General features: G+C 36.2%; 1 protein-coding gene across 1 annotated transcript in view; it reads left to right on the top strand.

Moving 5' to 3' along the window:
* Window positions 1-23,579, top strand: part of PRKCE (protein kinase C epsilon) — a 291,359-nt gene that overhangs the window by 82,796 nt on the left and 184,984 nt on the right. Inside the window, exon 2 of the mRNA XM_054399123.1 lies at window positions 11,769-11,832. Coding sequence (XP_054255098.1) covers window positions 11,769-11,832 — 64 coding nt within the window. The remainder of the gene's footprint in view (window positions 1-11,768; window positions 11,833-23,579) is intronic.

Here is a 23,579-nt window from a genome sequence, read left to right as displayed (position 1 = left end):
AAAATATGATCAACAAAACAAAGCAGGCTAAGTGACAGGGGGGAATTTTTGTTGGTTTTGTGTTGGCTTTATGTTGTGGTTTGTTAATTTTTAAATTCAGACACACCAGGACGTGTTTGTTCTTAAGAAATTTTGAAGATGTATCTGTTCCCGGTGTGCCACTTCTGGCTGGTGGACTCTGCCGTCTAACTTTTCAGGAACAGTAATAATAGTAGTGGCTATTTTTGCCATTTCCTTTTCTGTAATCTCTGTATTCAAGATGGGTTTTTTCTGGTCTCTCTGTTTCATGGAACATAGGTTGCCTGGCAGCATGTGTCAAGCTGCTAAATTTTATTTCACTTGAGTTTCCGTTTCACATTTAAACATGGGCAGCATGGGCTATAGATGTTTTTTGTTTGGTTTTTCTTTTAACAAAGTATTTTATAGCTAACATCCATGTCATCTCAGAGTTGCTCTGGATTTGTTATGGCTAAAACTGCAGAGGAAATCCAAGTGAATCACAGCTAATTGTAGTCCTCAGGATAGACATTTTGTCAACAGAATTAGCTTCATTAATCTTTTTTGATCTGATCATTAAACAGAGGATAAAACATCATCAGAGCAAGACAAGAACTATGTTAGAAAAAAACCCCAGCACTATTAAATTGTATCTAAAGATCTCATTGTAGTACTTTCTAAAGGAAAAATAGAATTAAAGAGAGAATATTCCAATGGTGTTTTCTTCTGGAAATAAAAATGCTGGTTCCTCTGGCAATTTTTTAGAAAGACACATAAAATAGCAGTGGGGCTATGTTCTCTGATAACTTTCTTAACTATTTTTTGCCAATTCTGGTTATTTAAGAAATTTAAAAAAAAAAAAAAATTTTGATGCTATGCTTATTTTTTTTTCCCCAGAAATTGAATGTTTGAACATATCTAAGTATACATAATATTAGAAATTGTTGCATTTAGTGACAAAATGTTTATCTAGTACAAGATTTTAGAAATTAGCTTTTCTTTTAGGAAATAAGAATGATTTTGCTGTTTACATAGCAGACAGAGATTTCAGAGGTGCAGACAGCTCCCAGGCTGCTACAGATATATTTTCTTAAAACCTCAATGTGGAAGGGGTGATGGACAGGGAAGCTGAGTTGCTCAGGGGAGTTGATGCAGATACAGTGTCTTCCTGTGTGTGCTCAGTGTGGAAAAGGACCAACGGATCTGCACAGCAGCCAGTTTCTGTAAATACTGCTTGCAGTTGTGTGTGTCATGCAGCAGGAGAGCAGAATGAAGTTTTTCATTTTAAACTGAATGAATATTTTTAAAGAGTTGTTTTCTTTTGTTTAAAAAATAGCAGAGGTTTTTTTGTGTGTGTGAGTGACTTGTATTTTATTTATTTCATTTCTACCTTCTTCTTTCAAGTGTCTTTAAAACTCAACTTTCAGCATAACTTGAACAAAGTCTTGGAATCGATGCAATTCTTGGCAGGCTCTTAGTAGAAGAGCTATTTCCAGGAAGGATACTCTTGTTTAAATACTTGATGCCAATTCTATTTTACTATTATGGTTTGTATATTGTGTGATGGTTGTTTATTGTAATGTCAGTATTTGTTGTAAAGCAGCTTAGGTCACAGATACATGTGTGAAAGAATATAGAGAATATTTGTGTTGAACATACTTTTTCCTTCCATCTTCACAATCCAGTAAAAGAAAGTTTATTTGTGATTCTTGAGGCTTGTGTACTCATGCTTCATCTTGGTGCTTGCTGAATAATTCCATTTATTTTTTTAACTGCTAAAATACCATAAAATATGGTATTTTAGCAATCTCCTTCCCTTTCAGTAGCCAAATTCAGATAATTCTGTAAAGTGACTATTCGTTTTTGCTTGTATTTCTAGTTTGCTCCCTCACAAATAGAGGGACATCTGTGGTGAACTTGAATGGGAAGGTAAAAGATGCATTTTAAACAACTGCATTAAAGTTACTGAACATGGGTATCTAAACAGAGACATCTTATTGCAATCCCCTGGATGAATAATAAAACCTCTTAAGTTATCACCTTTTGTGCCTTGATTTAAAAACTATTTTAAACAGTTATTACTTTTTAAAAGCTTAGACCTTGTGCTAGAAAAAAAAAAAAAACACTTGATCTTTTGACCTAGCAGGATGTCTGAAGTAGTAATGACAAGCATTCTAGGATTTAAGAATGAGGTTTTAAAAAAATTAGCGTATGATTCTGTTTCGAAAATAAAATTTAGCAATTTTAGAGTAAGTTTATCATAGCCTTGTTCTTGAAATATTATTTTAATTCTTTTTATTTGCTTATCAAAACTTCATGTCACTATTGAGCTGTAAATATAATTTTTGTCTCTGTACATTCCCATGGTTGTCACTCATCCCTAGGTCCTTTGTTCTTTTCATTCACTTCTGGTTTTTAATTGAAGATATTTCAGTCCATGTATTATGTTACTTCATCAGCTTTCTTAAGTTTTCCCTACCTGAAGTGGTGTTCCTTGTCTCCTGTCTGGTGGTGATCTGTAGAACTGCTCCGATTTGCAGCCGTCTGAGTAGTTACGAGCTCAGCCCTGTCACATTCTTCTTCGTCCTTGGATGCCAAGGTGAAACTTCAGACAAAACCGCTGATCATTGTATGCGGTGACTCGGTGTTCAGCAGTGCTGACAGGTTGATTGTCAGCCAAAATTTGACAAAGCTTACAGTAAGGTAAACTGCAAAGTTAAACAGAGATTTTGTCATGTATCAAGGCAAGTTTTGCACAGAAAAGAGAATCCTGAATTCTGGAGAATTTTCAGGCAAGTCTTCATAGCATCTGGGGATATTTCCTAAAACAAGATGTTGTTCATTTTCTGGAAATTTTGGGGGAAAGAGCTTAATAATTAATAGCCAGTTCCTGAGATCAAAGATGTTTCTGGGCACAACTCCAGGGCTATATAAAGTGCATATTCTGTAATTTCAGGCACCTTACTTGGGAGATACTGAGAAAGGGAGTCTCATTCATATTTAAATCAAATTGACAAAATGAGAGAATAAGAATTTACCAATCAGAGTTTTTCTTCCGCTGCTGAACTCTGGCTTGCAGCTGATGCTGGTGTCAAACATCAGCACGCTACTTAAAAGTTCCAGCAAGTGTCATCAATATACAATTTGTCCCTTTGTAGCATATTGAATCAAGCTGTTTCCTTCCTAATGGAGAATTAATTTCTATCCTGAATACAAATGGAGAGAACATTTAACGTGCCTGCCTTTCAAATAAGAAAGGCTTTTCTCCATGTTTCCCAGGAGCTGAACTGAACTCAAACTCATAAACAATAGTTGCTAATTTTTTTTTCATTTGTTGTTCTTAATTGCAACAAAACATAGATGTGAGTTTTGTGACTAACTGGAACAAAGCCAGCACAGCTTTACTTACAGCTGAACCTGATCTAGCATTGAATCAAAGAGGATTCTGTTCCCTGCTGCTTTCTTCTGACTGGCTAATTGATGATTCTAAGTCTAGAAGGACCTCCCTCAAGTTAGTGAATGGTGTTGCACATCAGCATTTAAAAGACTGAAAATGTGAGCTTCTTGCAGGAAGAGTCTTGAGATCAATTCTGTCTGCCCAGTTTGTGAAAAGGTTTCATGAATGCACTATTTATTTTCTAATAGTTAATCTGGGAAGATCTTTCTGAGGCAGTTGAGAGCTTTTTTCACCATTTCATGGTGATTGTCCAAAGTGTTGCAAAGGTGCCTACTCTGGGGAAGTATTCTTGGAATTTAAGAGAAACTCCAAATTGATCTCTGTGATTAAATCATCAGTTTTGGTGATTTCTGAGACTGAACAAATGTGTCAGCTGGGAGTTTTGCTTGGGTAAATGAGCAAGTGCTTATTTGAAGTTGTACTCTAATAAGGTAATTTGGCATTTATTAGTTTTTAACATGTAGTTATCAGCTAACTTGTGCTTGCAGTCCTGATTCTCTGTTCAGGTAACTCTAGTTTTAATTCTGTAGCATGACCTTAAAAAAATGTACATAAGGCAAGATGATGAATGTGTTTTAAGTATTTTGTGACAAGTAATGATTTCCCTATGAAGAGAGCCACTGCGCTAATGCATTAAATAGATTTTGAGAAGCCTTGTGGTGAAATTACAGGTCACATCTTACCACATCAGGCGGTTCCTTTATTCTTAAATCAAATAACCACCTGCTTGGGGAAGAATTGTGCTCTGAAAAGTTTCTTTTCCTTCTTGAAATATATTTAGCAGGTATTTTAAGTGAATGGCTTTATGTGGAGTGTTGTTTTGTAGGTAGTTTTACTGTCCTTTTATTCAAAAGATCTAGTTGAATGTTTTCAGCCAAACCAAGGTCTTATACATTGTACTTCATATTATCTTTGGGCTTGTGTAGGTTCTTTGTATGTCTTCCTCATTAGTATTACTAAAATAATGTAATCTCCATTTCTAGGGTGAATACCATTATAGTACAGGGAAAACATACTGTGTAACATGGAGTTATTTCCCTGCCTTCATAAGACTTACTAGTAGAAGACGTTTACATCATCAGAATAACTGTGCTGGGTTAAGTAAACCAATAAAACAGCACAGGCAGGTGCCTGAAACACTCCTACTGGTACAAGTCTCCAATGGCCTAAACACTTGCAGAATGCCCTGAATGATTAGTCTAGACAGCCTTGTGTTTTAGGATTATTGACTTCTTTTTCTGCTCATGAAGAATTTTCACTCTCATTGATTTATTTTCCCCTGTCATAAGTTCTGACTGCAGTTATTTAGAAACCCTAGCCAGTTTGGGCATATAACTGTTAAACACCTTGATAATAGTTGATACCTTGTGCTGTACATGCTCTCACCACCTGAAGATTTCAAGAAAATGAAGAAAATCTATCTCTCTTTATGATGGGTTGAAAGTTCCCCCCAACATAAAATTGCCAGACCAGCTGGTTTGAAGCAGATGAAGCTGCATTTACAAGCAAAACTACAATCTAAAATGAAATGCAACGAATATGTACAAAATATACAGTATTTACAATATTTACAGGTTTGTACAATGTGTAAATAGCACAAGAACCCCTCCTGGCCAAAAACCGGGCGAGCTAATAGCTTCCCCTCCCTGGCCCCTTCCCTCAATCCCCTCGACACAAAGGGACAAGAGAAAGAGGAGAGAATTGTTTGTTAGTACTTAGCCAAAACAAAGAACACAGCCAAGGTCAGCAAAGCCAAGCAGAAGGCACAAATTACTGTCTCCCAGAGCAGGGAAGCCAAAAAGAGAGAGCTAAAGTTTACAGATGTAAGTTTTAGGTCTATTATCTGTCCAATGGGATTGTTTAGAATTTATCATTATTTTCCTTTTTACACACAATGGTAATTTATTTACATTCTACCACTTTCTGTTCAAGATCTGTGGAAAATTTTCTAGGCATAGCCTGAAACTACCACGCTCTTTTCAGATCAAGGAGTCAGAAACTTGGGTTTGTGCAGTAATCCTTCTGTGGTGATGTTGCTTCATGCATTTGCAGCCATTTGTCCCACTCTGCTGTCTTGTTGCATGTAAATGTAGTCATCTGTCCAAATTCGCTTTCTGGATTCTGACAGAAAATTAAACATGAACACCCTAGTCCAAGAACAGTGGTCCATAAAAATTGTTCTTCCTTGTAACACACAAGATGATTACATAACTTATGAGTGTGCAGATGTGCATGCTTGTGCACAAACACAAATGCATTTGTGTGTTACTATACATTAAAAAATGGTACAGTAGATCATGAAAGATCAAAGTCATGTGTGAGTCAGGACACTGAGGCTGAATATTGGTGTATGCTATATTAAGCAATGGAAGGATTCTTAGTTTGGAATTGATTGTGGAATACTGTGGTTATTTCAGCTGAATCTTGTTTATCCCTGGCTGCTTCTGTTCTGTATTATGTCTGTGCATGTGTCTGGCACTGGAAAGTGTTTGATCTTTTCTGTAGGTCATGCAAAATGTTTGATGTCTTTTTGTTGACTTTTGAGTATGAGTAAATAAATGATAGAATCCCCTGCGGCCAAAATCTCTTAACTTTTATATCTATCATTGTGGTCAATTACAATGCAGCAAGCTGTGTTATGTTTGTCTGTAATTATAATAATCAAATATGTAACATTCATAATGAAAGGCAGATTTGTGAACTTTGTGGCAGTTCACTGGCTCTGACAGGGACCTGTTTTCTTTGTCCAGAAGAGCAGAAGAGGTTGTGGCAAAAAAAAAAAAAAATCACAGAAGTAAACAGACATTACAGGGAAGTATCTCAACATGTTTTCTGGGCACTTTTTTTAAAAGTCACGTTTACCTCATGTAATTAATGATGTGACATGTGGAATCTATTCATTTCCAGGTAATACTATTAAATAAAATTTTCTCAGGTCCTTTCCAACGTGAACTATACTACGATTCTTTGATTTTGCTGGACTTACAGAGCCTATTGCAAACCTGTCCGTTTTAGATGAGCTTGCTAGGGACTCAGACACAAATGCTGTGAGAAGTTTTTAACTTTAGTCTTACCTCTAGCTGTTGTTGTGATCAAGAGTTTGCTTCTGTTCTAGTAATAATAGTGTTCTGGGAATTTTTTTCATTATTTGATCTGCAGTCATTTTGACTATTGAAAAGTGTCACTATTAATGTTTTATTTTCTATTAAGTAAGTTAAAATTAGATAACTCTTATCTTGTGGTTAAAGAACAATGAAACAGCAGAAACTGTCTCTGGTAATTTTCTGTTAGATTGCACCTGTTCTGATTTTCTTCATAATTTTAATGGAAATATTTTGTCAGTGTTGGAGAAGTAAATGCCCCTCAAAACAGAAGATGAAACAACCTCAGCCTTTGCAGGTATCACCTCTTCAAACACAGTCCCTTCCCTCCTCCTTTCAGAGAGTTTGTGTGTTCATAGAGAAACCTTCTGTTATGTTGTGCTCAGTAAAGGTTAATACTTAATACATACTGACTTCTCAAGTCCTACATGACTCAAATAACCATCTGCAGTGACAGATCATGTGCTTGGAGGTTTATACTTTAAGCTATCCAAATATCAGATAATCCTAGAACATCACAACAAGAGGTGCAAAGCAGGTATTTTGATTTAATTAGTTCTGTTTCTGTTGCTTATATAGTCCATTTAGCTTTATAATGTTGCCAAAATCATAAATAGCTTTGTGGCTGAAGGTTTTTTTGTTGTATTTCATATACTGTCTAGCTAAGAAACATCAAGATTAAAAATTACTCAACTTCTATGCTATTAGGAAGTTCTGTTATGGAAAATCCATGTGTCTAGTCATTATTTTTTACTTTATATCTGAGATTTATGTCAGTGACTATCCTTAAAGGTCTCTCAAGAAACAAGATGGTATTTAAATGAGTACAGTACATCTAATCTTTGGTAATGTTTTTGTCTTGAAACATAGGTGGCTGGTGAGTTCTGTTATGGTCAAATAAAAATGCACAGTAATGGGGAAATGAGCCACTAAAGATAACAGCTTATAACTTGTTTACAGCAGGTCTCTGTTTGCTCTGTAGGGCATGCAAAATCTCTGTGCTGAAAAACCTCTCCAAAGTGTTGATGCAATGATTCAGGCTGTACAGTGGTCAAGAATGTAAAATCTTCTTCAGACTCAAATATGAAGTATTACATATTCTAATCTCCCTCATCTGTATAAGATGAGAGAGAATGTGTGGTTTCCATAGAAAAATCTTAGTCTAAGAAAATTCTGTCTGAGTTTTTGTGGTGGGTTGGATTAGACCGCCCAAAGAATTTGGAAATTTATCCCAAGGAGCAAATTTACCACACTCAGAATTTTGGAAGTAAAATGAAATTGCATTTACAAAAGCAGACTAAATGTAACAGTATAAAAGGCAGTAAACATGAATTTACAATTTAACAACACGATACCCCCTTTGTACAAAACTCAGCTCTCTTACCCGGCTCTGAACAGAAAAGGGCCCAGAGGGCTGTGTGTTACAGCTGACCCCAGTTATCTCTCTACCCGCAATACCTCATAGCCCAAACAGAAGATTAGTCAGGAAGCATGCAAGGACAGAGAAGCCAGAAGCCAAACAGAGCCAGCCCAGAAGAGAAACAAGCTTGTGCTCAAAATATAAGATATTCAGCAGGCCGATGGAATGAGATAAACTTATCTTGCTAGCACTCTCTGGAAGACTTTATTTACAATTAAGACGAGTGGGAATTGCACCTGAGAGGAGGAAAATGGGAAGCTTCTAGATGATCTCAGGACTCAGTTTTTAAGACCATCTTAGGAATTAAAAGCTTGCAAAAAAGAAAACCTTAATAAAAAGCTGAACTATTTTCACAAACCTCTGCATCGTTTGATTAAATTTTACGTTGCTCCGCAGTTGTTCAAAAATTGTGATGCTTTGGGAATGCTGCAGAGAAATACTTAAGCCTTTTTTTTGCTTGATAGTGTTTTTCCTGATGAGTATTATCTGAATGGAAAAGAAAGGAAATTGTGTGTTGTTGGATATCTCCGATACTGCAGAAAGACAGGATGGGTATTGCTTGACAAAGTGTAGCTTCACTGAGGACTAGCAGAGTCTTCAGAGTGGACATTCTGAGTCTTCAGAGACAGGTTTGGTTCATGATTAGCTGTAAACTTCTTGTATGATTTTCTGGCAAGTCATTTACTCTAGCTTGTGCCTTTGGGAATATCTCGTTCTACAGATGGGAAACTGTCTCAGAAGGGTGTTGAAAATAAAATCCCTTAATGACTGTGAAGCTATTTAAATGCCTTCAATATGCTGAAACTTGGCCATGGTTTCAACACAGGTTTATTCCTCTGAAAGTACGTCTGATTTTATGGATGGTTGCCTTTTGTTCCCCGAAATGGGCTCCTAATATACTTTATTCATGCCGGGAGTTTTTCAAGATTTGTGCTGTTTTTCAGCAACCATTGCACTCATCTCAATACGCTGCCACATAAAGATTATTTTAGCAATATAGAAGTTGTTTGAAGTACCTTTACAATTAATCTTGCACTTACTAAAAAATCTGCATTTTAACAAAAGTCAGCAAAATGGGATGGGCTAGTAACAGGATAAAATACTTTGGCGATCAAACATTGTGCTCAATTACAGTTGTTACATCTTTTGTTGCATGTAGAAAATGTGCTGTGTCTGTGTGTCTGTGCAAAGCGTGTTTTGCAATGTGTCTTGTTAAAAGCTTCTCTTACATCAACTCCTTTCTCCCATCTCTAGTTTGCACCCTATGTTGTTCCCTGTTGTCCTTTTGAACAGTTGTGTCTTTTTAGATAACTCCTCAGTAGTGTCTCTCTGCATGTATAAATGCTTGGCTGCATTCAGAGGGAAGTTATTTTTAGACAAAGGGAAGGGTCAGAATCAGAACTGCTGTGGTCAGGCTGTTTCCATTGCATTCAAGCATGTCTGTTATATTCAGATGGATTTGGCCAGTCATTCAGTTTCTGGTTGCATATATCTAAGGGCATTTCACATGTAATAAGTTTCAGGGCTTTTAGTGAATAGTGAAAAATTAATGAAAACTTTAGATTGTGCTATATGCATCTTTTGTTACGTATTTATAGAATGACATAGCATAGGCTCCACCTTCTTCTAAATGCAGTTTAATGTACAGACTGAAAGAAGAGACATGCAGTTTGTATTCTAGTAATTGACTATATTTATATCATTATTTTTCTGGGCATTAAATTAGAATTTTTTTTTTGGAAAATTAGAATCAAATCTGTCCTTTTTGTTCCATACTTGCTTTGACACATAAAAGACCAGAGATCAAAAGAAGGATTCCTCTCAGTTCAAGGAATTCTGCTTTTCTGGAGGTGTTCTTTTTCTGGCAAAAAGTACCAATTCATGTGACTGGTGAGACTGTCAGCATAGGTACTCAATGAAATTAAACATGGGTATTTTATAAATCTAAAAATATGTCCATTTAATTCTTATTGGTATTAGAATATTTTAAGACTGAAACATACTTTCTTTGCAAAAGTGACTCCCTTTTATAAGTAGTTCATTCTCCTTAGAGCATTGGCAAAAAATTCTGATTTGAAATTAGTAAACAGCATTTCTAATAAATGTATGCTGAAAACAGTCCACTTGATTGGGTAATGGAAACCTGGTTTCAGTTTTTTTCCCAAGTTGTCTCCAGTGGTGTTTGTACTTAAATGGGCAGATGTGATGATGGTCACTATCTCTTCTAGACATCTGATTCTTCTGCAGAGGTAGTATTGGGTTTTTCATGTGTATGTGCACTCTGGGATTTGAACTGCACAAAGTATTTTACTGAAAGCTTAACCGAACAGTATATAGTGCTGATATAAACAGAGTTTTAGACATGCCTGTCTTTAATACAGCCATCTGTTGAGTGCTACAGCAGTTTTCAAAAGCCTCCCTCAGCACAGACATCAAAGTCTACTCACGCACCTGTGCCTCTGATCTACAAATATTTTTCATGTTTAAAATCTGCAAAGGGAGAGGAGCAGTATTTCAAGATTGGTAGCTTTATTTAGAAAAAAACCCAACAACAACCACCAATGAAACAAAAAACCACACAAAACTCACCCACAAAACTCAGGCTGCCAGTTCAGAAATTTTTTTAAATGTCTTCATTTAATACTCAGTGCTTTATTTATGGAAAAACACTCAACCACACATTCATTTTCCTCTCTTCTGAGTAACTCCTGGCATTGCTAGCACCTATTTCCTGCCTTGTCTATTTACAATACAGCTGATGAGATCATTTTCTTGATCTGTTGAGTTGATGACATCAGCCAGACCTGTGAACTCCTCTACCAACTTGCTCTTAAATGGCACAGAAAGGTTTTTTTTTTTGTGAGAAGCTGGTAAATAGAGGGAGGACTTTGTATCACCCTGATGCATTCAGCAGCTGTGGCCCAAAGAGGGAAACAGCAGAGATGCCCCTCTTTTAAAGGCCCTCTCAGCTGATGAGAGAAACTTGGAGTCAAAAAAAGTGGTGTCATGAAGCTGCTTGCTGAACATAGGTAGGCAAAGTGTGACATAGCCTGGATGTTTTGATATCTCCTTCCTTTCCTCATTTACTTGCTAATTTTCAAAGACCAACAGATGGGTCTTCGAAATTATAAGTACGGATTAGTGATCTCATCGTTATCATCTTATTCTGTCCCGGTGCCATACTGTGGTAGTTTTCAACCCACCACACATACCCTTATGTTGCTGGTGACTTACAAGGCAGAGTGGTGTCATTTGACTTTGGCAAAGCAATTTCTTTGCTTCAATAGGGATACAATGGGAGTATTATAAACATGTGTTGACCTACAGTACAAGCTGTATATGTGTTCATTTCCCCCATTCTGTGACCAGAGCTGATCAGTTTCACTGGGATATGAATGGGTGAGTGTGTTTTTTCACATTTGCATAGCTGGGCTCTGTATAAATTACATTTTAAAAGTTATTCAATACTACCAGTTTTTTACTTTCTTTCTTGTTTCCTTGGAAATAGTGTTCCAAACGTATGGCAGAATGGTTCTTCAACCAGAATTGTAAATTTCACTGAATTCAAGGTTACCAAGTTTGTTAAAGCTAGACACTTTTTTACTTTGAGGAACGTGCAGGGTCTTCAACACCTCTTTGCAAAAGGAGACTCTGTTGGTAGTGAATTTTAGACTTCCCCATGTGTCTTGTGTGCACCTGGCTTCATGAATTTCAGAAACTTGTTTCATGCATGTGAAGTCACTTGCTTTGGGAGCCATTTGAAGTTTTCTTCTAATTCTCTTCTTGGTTGCAGATTGACCTGGAGCCAGAAGGGAGAGTGTACGTCATCATAGACCTTTCAGGATCATCAGGTGAAGGTAGGGACTTTCAGTATTTTATCTTACTCTTTCATGAATGGAATCTTCCAAGGGCCTCTGCGATTGAAGTGTTAGAGGAGGTGTGTCAATTTCCTCTTAAATCTGTGTCAGCTTGAATTAAAGTGAACATATTTTGATGTATCTGCCTGTGAGTCAATGAGCAGTTGCAGTTCATCTTACTCACTGATGGTAACAATACCAGCTAAAAATATGGTAATGAAATGACAATAGTTGTAATAATTTCCATCAGAAACTTCCAGATTCTTATTTTTGGAGCAAGGCTAATTGTTATGTAGGTAGACATAATAAGATGTCAAAGGTGAGGGGAAATAGTTTATTTGGGTTTTATTCTCTTGTTTGGTATTTTTCCACTATTTTTTTTTTTTTTAGTTTTCAAGTAATGTAATGACCAAAATGTTGTAATGATGAGACACATTTTCATCTTTATGACACAGCAGTCACATCTTGGAAAAAAATGCCAAAAAACGCAAAGAAAGACAGAAGAGAAATATTAAGTTAAGATTTTTAATTTTTTTTTTTAATGCTATTAAGTGGGAACAGAATCAGGTGGTGTATGGTGGGAATGAGACAACGAAGCAAATTGGTGTGTCATAGTTATACTCTTGATGACAGCCTGACCTGCTGAAATGGTATAGATGGCTGGTTTGGATTTGATTATTTTAAATTATGTCCACTGATAGCTTTCCCCAGCAGCTCACAGAGCTCAGCTAAACGAAGTTATCAGTTCACAGTATGTAAAGAAGATTCACAGAAGCCCTAACTGGAGCTGAAACAGAAAGAACTATGAAATTAAATTATTTTGCCTGGAATAGTTGAGAAACAACAGAAAAATGGGTTTATATTTCTGATTTTCATAAGGAATTGCTGTTCTCTCACCATTTCCTAACAGTAGCTTGCAAAAACACATATTGCCATAAATGCTGAATTTAAAACCAAAGCAGACTGTTATTTAAACTTCATCTTATAGCCACATTTTGTACCTACATAATATATGCTCTCCTTGTTTTCTTCCTGCATATTGGAGAAAATACCAGTTAAAGAGTGGTTTTCACATATCTTACTAGGTGACACACCAGGAATGGAACAAAAATGTGGTTAAAGGCAGTGATGGTGTCCTGTCATAGGCCAGGTTCTTCCAACCTCCAACCAAATAGAGGTTTTTCTAACCTCCATTTAATTGATACCCAGATGAACATAGTGTTACTCTTCCATCACAGTATGATTCAGGTGTGTTGGACTGTCAAAGGGCTGGAGGAATGGTGTGATGTTGTTCTTCACAAGTTGTTTAAAACGCTATACCCTTTTATATGGGGAAAAAAAACCCAGCTGTGTTAATGTCTTCTATATTATGTGGTGCATTACTCTGTGACACTTGAAAGGTCGTTGGAAAGAAATTTGCAGAACTAGAATTTGTGTCTCTATAGTAGTGATGGAAGGGATCGTTTGAATGGAAACAAGCTACTGACAGAACACAGCTCATGAAATGCTGTCTTAGAGGAAGCCCTTGGGAAGGCTAAGAGGCTCTAGTTAGACTGAACTTGGTAGAATCCGTAACGAGTTGGTGTGCTTGCAAAACACAATAGAACTCATACAGTTTTAGAGCTTTCTCATACACCTAAATAATCATGGAAAAGTGTTGTCTAGAAGTATTGCAAAATTCTCTAGGAAGGCTATGATTCTCCTCACAAAGGAAATTGGATCAGCTTTGTACAACTGTTCATAAACTGGTTTTATGGTGTTTTATTATGAGGTTATGAAATCCTATTTTTAGACTGCTTTATTAAGGCTGAGGTGTAGCTAATTTTGGATGAGTGTCCTGTCATTTCTGCTGCCTTAGTAAAGCACCTAGTTTAATATAACAGCTGTATGCATCTGTCTGTAGTGAACAGAAACAGTCCACATGGAAAGTAACTTACTCTACATGTTTCAATGAAGCCTATTTCATTTGATCTCTCTATATACACAAATATAAACATGTGTGTGACTATAATACATCTGAGATCTATTTATTCATTTCAGTTCACTGTAGTATCATTCAGATCACTGTAATTGATCTATATTTGTTGACTGTAAAAGCAAAATAAGATGAAGGTTGAACTAAATGCATGACTTTTGAATTGCTTGGGTTGGTTGAGGTGTTTGCTACTCTTGACCTAATTTCTTAACCAGGATCTTGTTTTTGAATCCCAGTCTTTATTATGTGTATTGACAGAGTACATAGCATGCTTTTAATGTCATGCAAATGGGTATCACTATTTCAGTTCAAATGCTGGAGGAGAAAAATTTGACAATTTATGAAAATAAATATTGTTATGCTTACAATATTATCTGGAGGAAGCAATAATATTGTGTATTTCTCAGTTACCATTATTTTTAAAAATATAGGCAATAAAAAAAAAATCTCAGCCATTTGGAAGTATGTTCTCCAAGCAGTATTATCCAGTAATTCTGTGTACTTGAAAACTGGACTTGTTTCTTCTGTGTGATATATACAGGTTTGTAATTATGACCGATCAATAATGTATCAACTTACCTGGCAATTCTGAAAGATTTTTTTAAGATAGATGTCCAAATTCTGTTTTGGTGTAGTTCACTTAGGAATAGTTAGTTCCATTAATATAGACAGAAAACTTTGTCCTCTATTAATTTGCCTCCAAGAAGCAAAAGTCCTAACTTTGTGAGACATTATGAGTCTAAATTGCTATGCAATCTGAAAGTTTTACATATAAAATGCTAAATGATGGATGAAGAAGAAACTTTCTCACTAGTAGTATCTTCTCTGTAGATTTAGTAAGGTATTACACTATATTGACATAAGATGTTGTTACTACATACCTTTTAAAATTCCATTGTCCCTCAGTCCCAGCTGCCAGATTGCTTATCCCTCTGCACCATTTGCACTTGCATGGCAAAACAATGAACAGAGTTCATTGTTATACACTGACTTCCTCAACAAGAGTACACAATTTATCTTCTTCCTTCCCTCTCCTCTAAATCGAATAATTCATGGACTTTCAGCACTTGTGTGGCTCAGGTGTACAGAACAGATGGGATTATGACAGATTACAGAGGATAGCAGAGTAATTCTGCCTCTCCCTGTTACATCAAGACAGGCTTGTTGAGAACCATCCTTAGTAATATCAGCACCTGGCAGGTATTTTTATGTGGAACTGTAGAAAAAGGGGTTAAGTTGGATTTATTTTTTTCCCCATTCTAAAGACAAACTGCAAGTCCATGTGAGGTTATAGAGCTGTGCCATCTTCTCTGCCACGATAGGTGTTGTGAAATTTATTTCAGAAGCTGCCTGAAGGAGAAGCTCTACTTGTTCAACAGTAGGTAGGGGGCAGCCTGGGAAGACCAAGACTTTAGGCTACTCTCCACTGAATATGTTGTGGCACTGCCAGTTCTCCCAGTGGATTGTTCAAATCTCAGGGAATTTGGATTTGTTCTTGCTCCCGTTCTCATTTTTGAAACAGAAAATGTTTGGAAAACACAAATACTGAAGTATGAGATGTGGAAAGCAAATTACATAATGAGCCTTTACAAGAGCAACAAGAAACCCTACAGGAACATTTTTATCATCACCTTTTTTCCCACTAATCCATTTTTGGAGCCTGCTCTTAGCTTCTTAATGTTTGTTCTGGACTGAGAGGGGGAATGAGTAACTACTTTAGCTTTTTTTTTTTTTTTGTTAAATTCTCTAGTAGCAACTATCATCTGGCCCACGTACCGAAAAGAAACTACTAAATGAATTGTTTATCATACAGAAGGTGATGTTCTTGTAAGTTAGGATTTAACCTTTTTTCTGCTAAAATGTGAACATTCCCATTGTGTTTTAAAAAACAGTTCTGCCAAATACTTAAGCATGCTTTTCTGATGTAGACGTAGGAAGAGGGAGAGAAAACAGCTCTTTAAATACATTTTTAGAATTATCCATTTAAAACTCTTTAGCTATTCTTTCTGTAACACCTGTGATTCAGGTCTTTACACTCTCTATGCCAAAACTGATCTGCAGGGTTATTTACCTTCTGCAGTTTTACTTTATTTTAAACAACTGTGCATTCAGAGTAAATACATATTTGTGTTTCTTGTGAATGGAAACAGCTGTGTCAGTGGAAACTTCCCAAATGTAGATATGCACTAAGGTAATTGTTCACAGGCTAAAATAACTGCAACAGTTAATCAGTGAAGTTCTATGTAAAAAATATTTATTTATAATTTTAATATTTTCGCTGGATTTTTAAAGTGTTTGTAGATAGTAACTGCCCACTCAGGAACCTTAAGGAATACTTGAAAAACAAATCCCTGTGGTCAAACCAAGAAACACAAATTTTGTGGGCCTGACAATGCATCTGGTAGTATTAGTTGGAATTTTTTGCCTAACTTCACTTAGCCATGTACTGTGCCATATGTAACCACATAGGAATTTTTAAGAAGTGTTTCTGAAAACTTGCTTTTGAGAGACCAGATCAAAATATGGGTGATTGTTGTTGTTGTTGTTAACCTGCCAGAATATTTTGCCAGACATGCAAAGCATGTAATCAGTTAATTCTGCTATTAACCAAACATCTGGTGACTCTACTTTATATATGCAGTTTTAAGAAAAAGAAAGTTTATAGTAGACTGGTGTTTGTGACAATTAGCTTGGGAAAGATCTATCAAGTTTATTCTCTGTTACGGTGCAATCTGGATCTACTGGTTGAATGGGTTTTGAGTCTTGATTCTTCAGTTCCTGCCAGGGCTAGGGAGAAGGGTGTGTCTGTTTATCAGTCTTTCGATGAACAGGAGACTGTAAGATGTGCTGGTTTATTACTTTCTTCAGTGCTGATTCTTGTCTCAGGTGATACTGATTTTTCTGCATTCATTCTAGGCTGAAGTGCACTCACTGAGTGTTTTATTGACATGCTTTGGCAGTGCTTTTTCATCCATTTCAGTGCTTGTATAGTTTTGTGAGTGACTTCTTTTGCATTATTTCAGAAATGCTTGAGAGCTCTGGTGTAGGTCATCAAGATACAAATGCAGGATGAAAGTTTAGAATATAACTTGTATTATGACACAGTGATTTAGTTTCCAAACTGGAATAGCAGAGGGCCATCAAGTGTGTAAGGGAGGTAAATTGCCTGTGGAATGATTAAAGACATTTTCATCAAAGTCAGGTTTATATAGACTGAAAGACAGATGCTGCTAAATTTAAAATCTTGTGATCTCCCTGCTGCATTGGTCATTGTAGATTTCTTCTTTCTTTGGAATTATTGGTTTATGTGTGACACAAATACATACAGTTACTTATGCTACCTTTCTACCAACTTAGAAATTAAATTACCATTTGCAATATATCAGTATTGAATCAACTGTAGAAGGACTTCAGAATGACCTTGAAATGCTAGGTTTTTTTCTTAACTGTATTTATTGTAGGTAAGATAATAAAAATTCAAGAACTATTCAAAACTCTCTATGTACTATGTGTAATTAATTGTAATGATTATTTATCATTGTTAAATGTCCCATTTGCATTATGCAGTTGCCTTTCTATATAATTGAGATTCCCCATTTCAGAGCATGCAGTTGCACTGCAATAAACACAGCTTGTGTTGGAGGTGGTAGGTACTGGAGGAGGCTGGAGGTGGTAGGTACTGGAGGAGGCTGTCTGATGGAAGTTCTTGGTTATGTCTACAAGTTATGTAATTTTAAAAGAATTGCATCTACTGATACCTTCACCTTCAGATGCATCTGCTCATAAGATACTTCACTTTCATAGGATAAAGTATTTAAGGTGATACTTAACAATAAAGCCCATTAGCTGAAATCGTGGCAGTATTATGTGAATACAGAATATTGTGTTTCGTTTGATTATTTGGTCTTTTGCGTGGAAATATCCAACAAAGAAGTCCTTAGAATTTTACCTGAATACATAAAGTTAAGTATTTAATATTTAAATCAAAATGTGTGAGTTTGGAAGAGGTTTTTCAGTTCTTAGCTCATTTGCTTGAAGGCTCTCAGTTTTGCAAATACATTTATTGTTGACTGTCACATTATGGCAGAAGTTCTGCAGGAAAAAATAAAATGGTATCAGAAAGTGCAGCATATGCCTCTTAATGCTATTTTTGTGTCTCATATTTAATAAATCTGTAGCATAGATACAGTTTGCTAATTGGAACATACACAGGTTTTGTTTCAGGCATTCAACTTCAGAAGAATCAATAGAACAAGGAAAATTGTATTTCTATTCCATGTTGTAGCACCTTTGGCAGGGATCTGTTAGTAGCCTAATGTATCCATTTGTTCCTTAGTCTATTTTGTAGTCATCATCATCATTAATAAGTATTAATGATGCTTCTTATATGGGCTCAGAAAATGAGATCTAGTTGGGCCAGGCACTGTCTGAACAGAGAACAGCAGAACAGCCTGCCAAGAAATCTCAAAATTTTAAATGACACACATCCAGAAGCTAGTTTTTTTGCTTAGTTGTGTCTAATATTTTAATGTTAGTGTGAATAGTGGTGTTTTCTTTCACTAACGTCTTCTCTTGCAAATACAACTTTGATAGGTTGGTGGGTTTGGTTTGGTGGGGGGTTTTTTGTTTCTGTTTTTTGTTTGGTTGTTGTTGGTTGGTTGGGGTTTTTGTGTGTGGTGTTTTGGTGGTTTTTGGTTTTTGGGGTTTTTTGGTTGGCTAGTTTTGTTTTTTAAATTATCTCTGATTATTGTCATTTATAGACATTCCTGGTGCTGTTGAAAGATTCATCAGACAGACCATGAAATTGTTACTGGTACTCATCGGCAGCTGATCTTGTTCAAAACAACCTGTGGAGAAGTGTTTGTATTTGTTCAGAATTTCCAGTATATGACTAGGTAGATATACCTTTGCTGAATACTTCTCCAACAAGTAGAGAACTGCTTACCTCTTTCTAGAAATATTTCTAATTTTTTTAGAAGGCATAGATTGTTCTTTATTCCCACTGATATATCTCTACCATCAGAATATACCTCTAGCCCTCCCTTGCTTTCCCTTCTGGCAGTAGTATCTCTTTCCAAAGGAAAGTTTCAAATTAAATATGAGCTTTTCATTGCATTTTAAGATTTTACACAGGAATGAACCTTCTTTATTGTGTTAGTTTTTCTGTGCTGGTTTAACCATCTTGTTTACAAAGGTTACTACTTTTCTAGATTGGGTTGGTTGGTTTGTTTGTTTTTAATAAGAATGGATGGACAACCCATGTGCTTATGGTAAACAGATAAGAAAATCACATAGTCCTTCACTGTAGAGACCTTCTTAAGAGTCTCTTATTTGCAACCCCAAATTAGACCATTCAATGTACACACATCATTAGCTTTCTCTGTATTTTAATGTCTGAGAGAAAGCTGATTTGTTAGAAATGGCATAGGAAGAGTCATGTAGAGTCTGGGGAGATGCCCTCGATAAGGGGAACGGTAAGCCTCTTCAGCTCCTCCAGAGGTGGAGTTACATGAATGGATCTGTTGTGGCATTGGAGCAGGCAGTCTTCCAGGAATAAAATGTGAAGTATCTGTGAAGTAAGGATGCTGCTTGATGCCTGGGAAGCTGTTTACCAAGATTCAGCAAGGCAAATGAACATTCCATTTCTAGAGTCGAGGCTGAGGCTTTTTATGGGAGTTTAAGTAGTCTCAAAGTATCTGATCAGAACAGTGCTGAACTGACAATGCTAAGTGACTGGTGTCTTTCTTCAGTCCTGTGACTCAGGTAGTTTTATGAGATAAAGCTTTTTCATAAATGCAGCATGCCTTGAAAGTATTCAGGAATATTCTGTGCTTGGGGATGTAGTTTGAAGTGTCTATATCATAAGGATTTTCTCCTCAGTGCAAAGCAAAATATACAGTCAGAGAAATCTGGCACACATTTGTTGCTTTTCTCTGTTCAGTCTCAGTAAGGAGGACTCTGTTTCTTCTAAGCACCTAATCTCACATTTTGTTCATATTTTGGGTAAGTTAGCTATGCTAGCTTTTTGATTTTCCTTCTGTCGACTTCCTTGCATTAGCAGAACAACAGCAAATGTGTGAGCCAACTTCAAATTTAACCAGAATCTTTGTTTTCAAAACTCATTATGCAATGTATCAAGTGAGGATCTGTTTCCTTTGAAGCTCTGATTTTTTTATGTAGGTGGGGTTTGAGATATTACTTTTCCCTGTTCACACAGAACTGCAGAATCACAGAATGATAGGGGTTGGAAGAGACCTCTGAAGATCAGCTGGTCACGCCACAAGCAAGGGAAAAGGGTAAAATCAAAGAAATAAAAGAAGCTTAAATTGATCTGCAAATTTTGATCCTTCTACTATGCCTTCATTTTCTCCTCTGAATTTCACATCTTGATAGCACAGCATCTGAAGGCAGATGTTTGTGCATTGGTACCTCAATGACAGTAACTGGAAAGCCTGAGAGGAGAAGTTGTGAAATAATAGTCTGAGTCCATACTAAGTTCTTTGAAGTTCAGTGTTAACTTTCACAAGCAGTAATGGCACAGGCATTACTTTGCAGACTAAATGTTAAAACCCAACATTCTTTTTAAAGGTATCACTGCGAATGCAAATCAGCACTTGGTGACAATTCAGTGCATGATCTTTTTAAACTGCTCAGCTCAATGAAGACTGCCTCCATAGGGTGCTTAGGTAATTTTGACTTTGTGTGGCAGATGCCTTCATAACGAACATCTCTCTGTGGATTTATAGCCATTCTTTGGATTGCATCCAGTTAGCTGATTGAACATGTGGTAAGCATTGTGTGTTTGTAATAAGCTCTTACTGTATAAAGCTGGCTCAAGCTTTTCAGGCAAAGATGGATGACCTTTTCTTGTCAGGCTTCTAGCTGTTTGCCAAAACAAGTGCTTCGCAGGGAGCAAGACACTGGTAGAAGATTTGGTTTAAAGGCGCCTTTGTGTTGTACTGTAAGAGTTTGTACTTGTTTAAGGAAAATTGCATTAGACTGAAATAGAAAAGTAATGAAACTCATATGAATACTATGTTCCAAACTTCTGAACCTCTTCTCCGTTTATATCGTAAAAGCTTTGATTTCCGTATGTTGTTTTTTCCTAACAAAATGTGCAGGGCCTGTGGTTAGCCATGCTTAATTTTACCACTGCATAAGCCTAATGTGTTTTTGAAGAAAACTGGAGAAAATTATCAAATTAAGAAGGATAGTGGTATTTTCATACATGAGTGAAAGACAAACTGGTGTAAGATTTGAAATAGAAGTACATTTTTGGAAGTCAATATATGACCAGCTATTTCACAATAGGAGGCATAACATAGATTAATTCAATCCTTGTTGTGTAGCATGATGGGACGTGAAAAATACGTTATACATATTATAGGGTTTTTTTGTGCATCATAAAATACATAACCTGTACTCTGTATGATTTGTTAGTGTTTTGCTCTACACCTCTTCTATTGCAGTTGTGCTCAGAATGGATCTGTTCGCACTTTGGACTTGTGCTCCCCAACAATAGCCAGGTCTGTTTGTTGTTCGTATCACTGAGGAAAAACATCTTGGTATAGTCTATTTTGATTAATCAGTTAGGGGATGAATAGATGAGGTAATACATAGATTAAAGATGGGTTTAGCCACATTCCCAGCCATTCCATGTATCTGTGAGGCTGTGAAAGCTTTGGAACCATCAGTGTTGTTGACGAATGTCATGAACCAAACATTTACTGCCTTCCACATAGCCTAAAAATCTACTTCTGTTTTTCAAGTAGTAGTTCTATGGTAGTTTAAACAGCTGGAGTCTCCAAAACTAGGTGTCGTCTTTAGTGTAGTCCTGAAAGGTTAAAACATTTAGAGTACAGCTGTAAACAGAAGTCAATCCAGGAAACTTCTTTCTTAGTATAGGCTCTAAATTTGCATAGAGCTGCATATTTATTCCACTCAAATGGAAATGTAATAAATATCTATTTAAAATAAGCATTGAAAAATGTTGTAATATATTAACATATTTTTCATATGCTAAAGGATATTTAAAAGAATTGGTCATTTAACTGAAAAGTATAATTGTTTTTCCTTAGGTAAAAGGCTGAATTTCAGACTCTTTAGACTTCTTTTAAAAGATAATAAGCAGATATTTTAAAAAGACAGTCCCATTCCTGTGCTTGCTTGCCACTGCTTGATCATAGTTCTTTCTGTCAGAAGTCTGGCAGGTTTTGCAGGTTACACTCGCACAGTCAGAAGCTTTTTTCTTACTGTTATAACAGCAGCTGTGCTCGTAACTTAGTAGACCTTCATTCTGTGACAGATCTTTAAAGCATGTTGTTAAGTAAATCTGTGGATTGTGCAACACAGAAATAGAATGAATGAATTGGAATTTCATTGTCCCAAACTATAATGATGTTGTTTTATGTTGTCTGTGTTCTTTAAAGATTTCACTAACCATAACACATTCTTGAAAATACCTCTGCAAAGGCATTTGTAAACTTAATCACGTATTACTTCTTGTGGTGGTCTCAGAACACAGTATGATTTATAAGACTTGGTAATGTTACTTCTCCTTTCACCATACTTCACACCACTGCCTCATGTTCATGCAGATTATGATTTGGCTGAAACAACAGAAGTACTCTGGCAAATCGTTCTTCTAGGAGTTACCTCTAAAATAGCAGTTAATTTTCCATAACGTACCTTCATCTATCCTTCAGAATTTACTCTTGCCTTTTTTCTACTAGAATCTTTTCATAGATACTTTGTACCTGTAGGGGAAAATTGTTTTGCTACAATGAAAGACAGTCTCTGGACATGAAAATGTCTGAATAGAGGATCTGTGTATTACTTACAAGTTAGGGTTTTTAAAAGAAAGCTTTAAAGAATGCAAGATGCAAGTCCAAAAAGGAAGAGCAAGGCCTTTCATCATTTCTCTGGATTTTCAGAAGGACTGTACTAAGGAAAGTATTGCAAGCTGAGATGCATACTCTGATTTAAACACTGCCTAGTCCTTTCTCTTTTTTTCATGCTATGACTTTTAGTTTGCTTTCATTATTTCTTCCACATTTCTTTAACGTATTCTTCCCAAAAAGTGAATTATGTGTGTTTACCAGGAGTAATTTAAAACACGTTTTAATCTGCTCTAGCAGCTTTGACAAACTGCCTGATCTGTTCAACTTTCAGCTATTGAATGTGGTATAGATCCTTTATTTCTGCAGAATATTTCTTAATATTGCTAATACATTATATTATAAACTTAACTATTAATAAATAATGAAGTAATGTGAGAATCTAGTACAAAATACTCAACCTGGATATGTCTGTGGAGCTTTGGTAACTCTAGCTTTCGCCAACAGGACTCTTTCTTCCAAGACAGGACTGATAGAAAATCTCGTTTATATTACAGTGTTGTAAAGGAGCACTGAGAAATGTGCCCTTTCTACTTCTCTGTTTATAATTCCCAGATCAGTACCAGGAACCTGGATCTTTCCAGTTAATTCCTAAGCATGTGCTTTTCTTCTTTCTTTGTCTCAGTTTTCAAAAAAAATATAATACAGCATTTTAACACTTCATCTTGTGATCTTGGAAGACTGCTTCACTGTGAATGATGCTGTGTAAAGGAAACATCTTCCATTGCAATTTGTGAATTTTCCATAGTAAATAGGAGTGACCTAGGGTATCAGTTCACCTCTGTCTAAAATACTGAAGCAGCTGTACTGTTCCCTTTTCAGAACAAAGTAATTGTTTACATTTGCGCAGCGGTATTATAAGACAAGAAAGATAT

This window comes from Indicator indicator, chromosome 2, assembly GCF_027791375.1.
Source record: "Indicator indicator isolate 239-I01 chromosome 2, UM_Iind_1.1, whole genome shotgun sequence".
Taxonomy (NCBI): Eukaryota; Metazoa; Chordata; class Aves; order Piciformes; family Indicatoridae; genus Indicator; species Indicator indicator.
The sequence above is the reverse complement of the archived record's forward strand: the minus strand, read 5'-3'. Positions and strand labels throughout refer to the sequence as shown.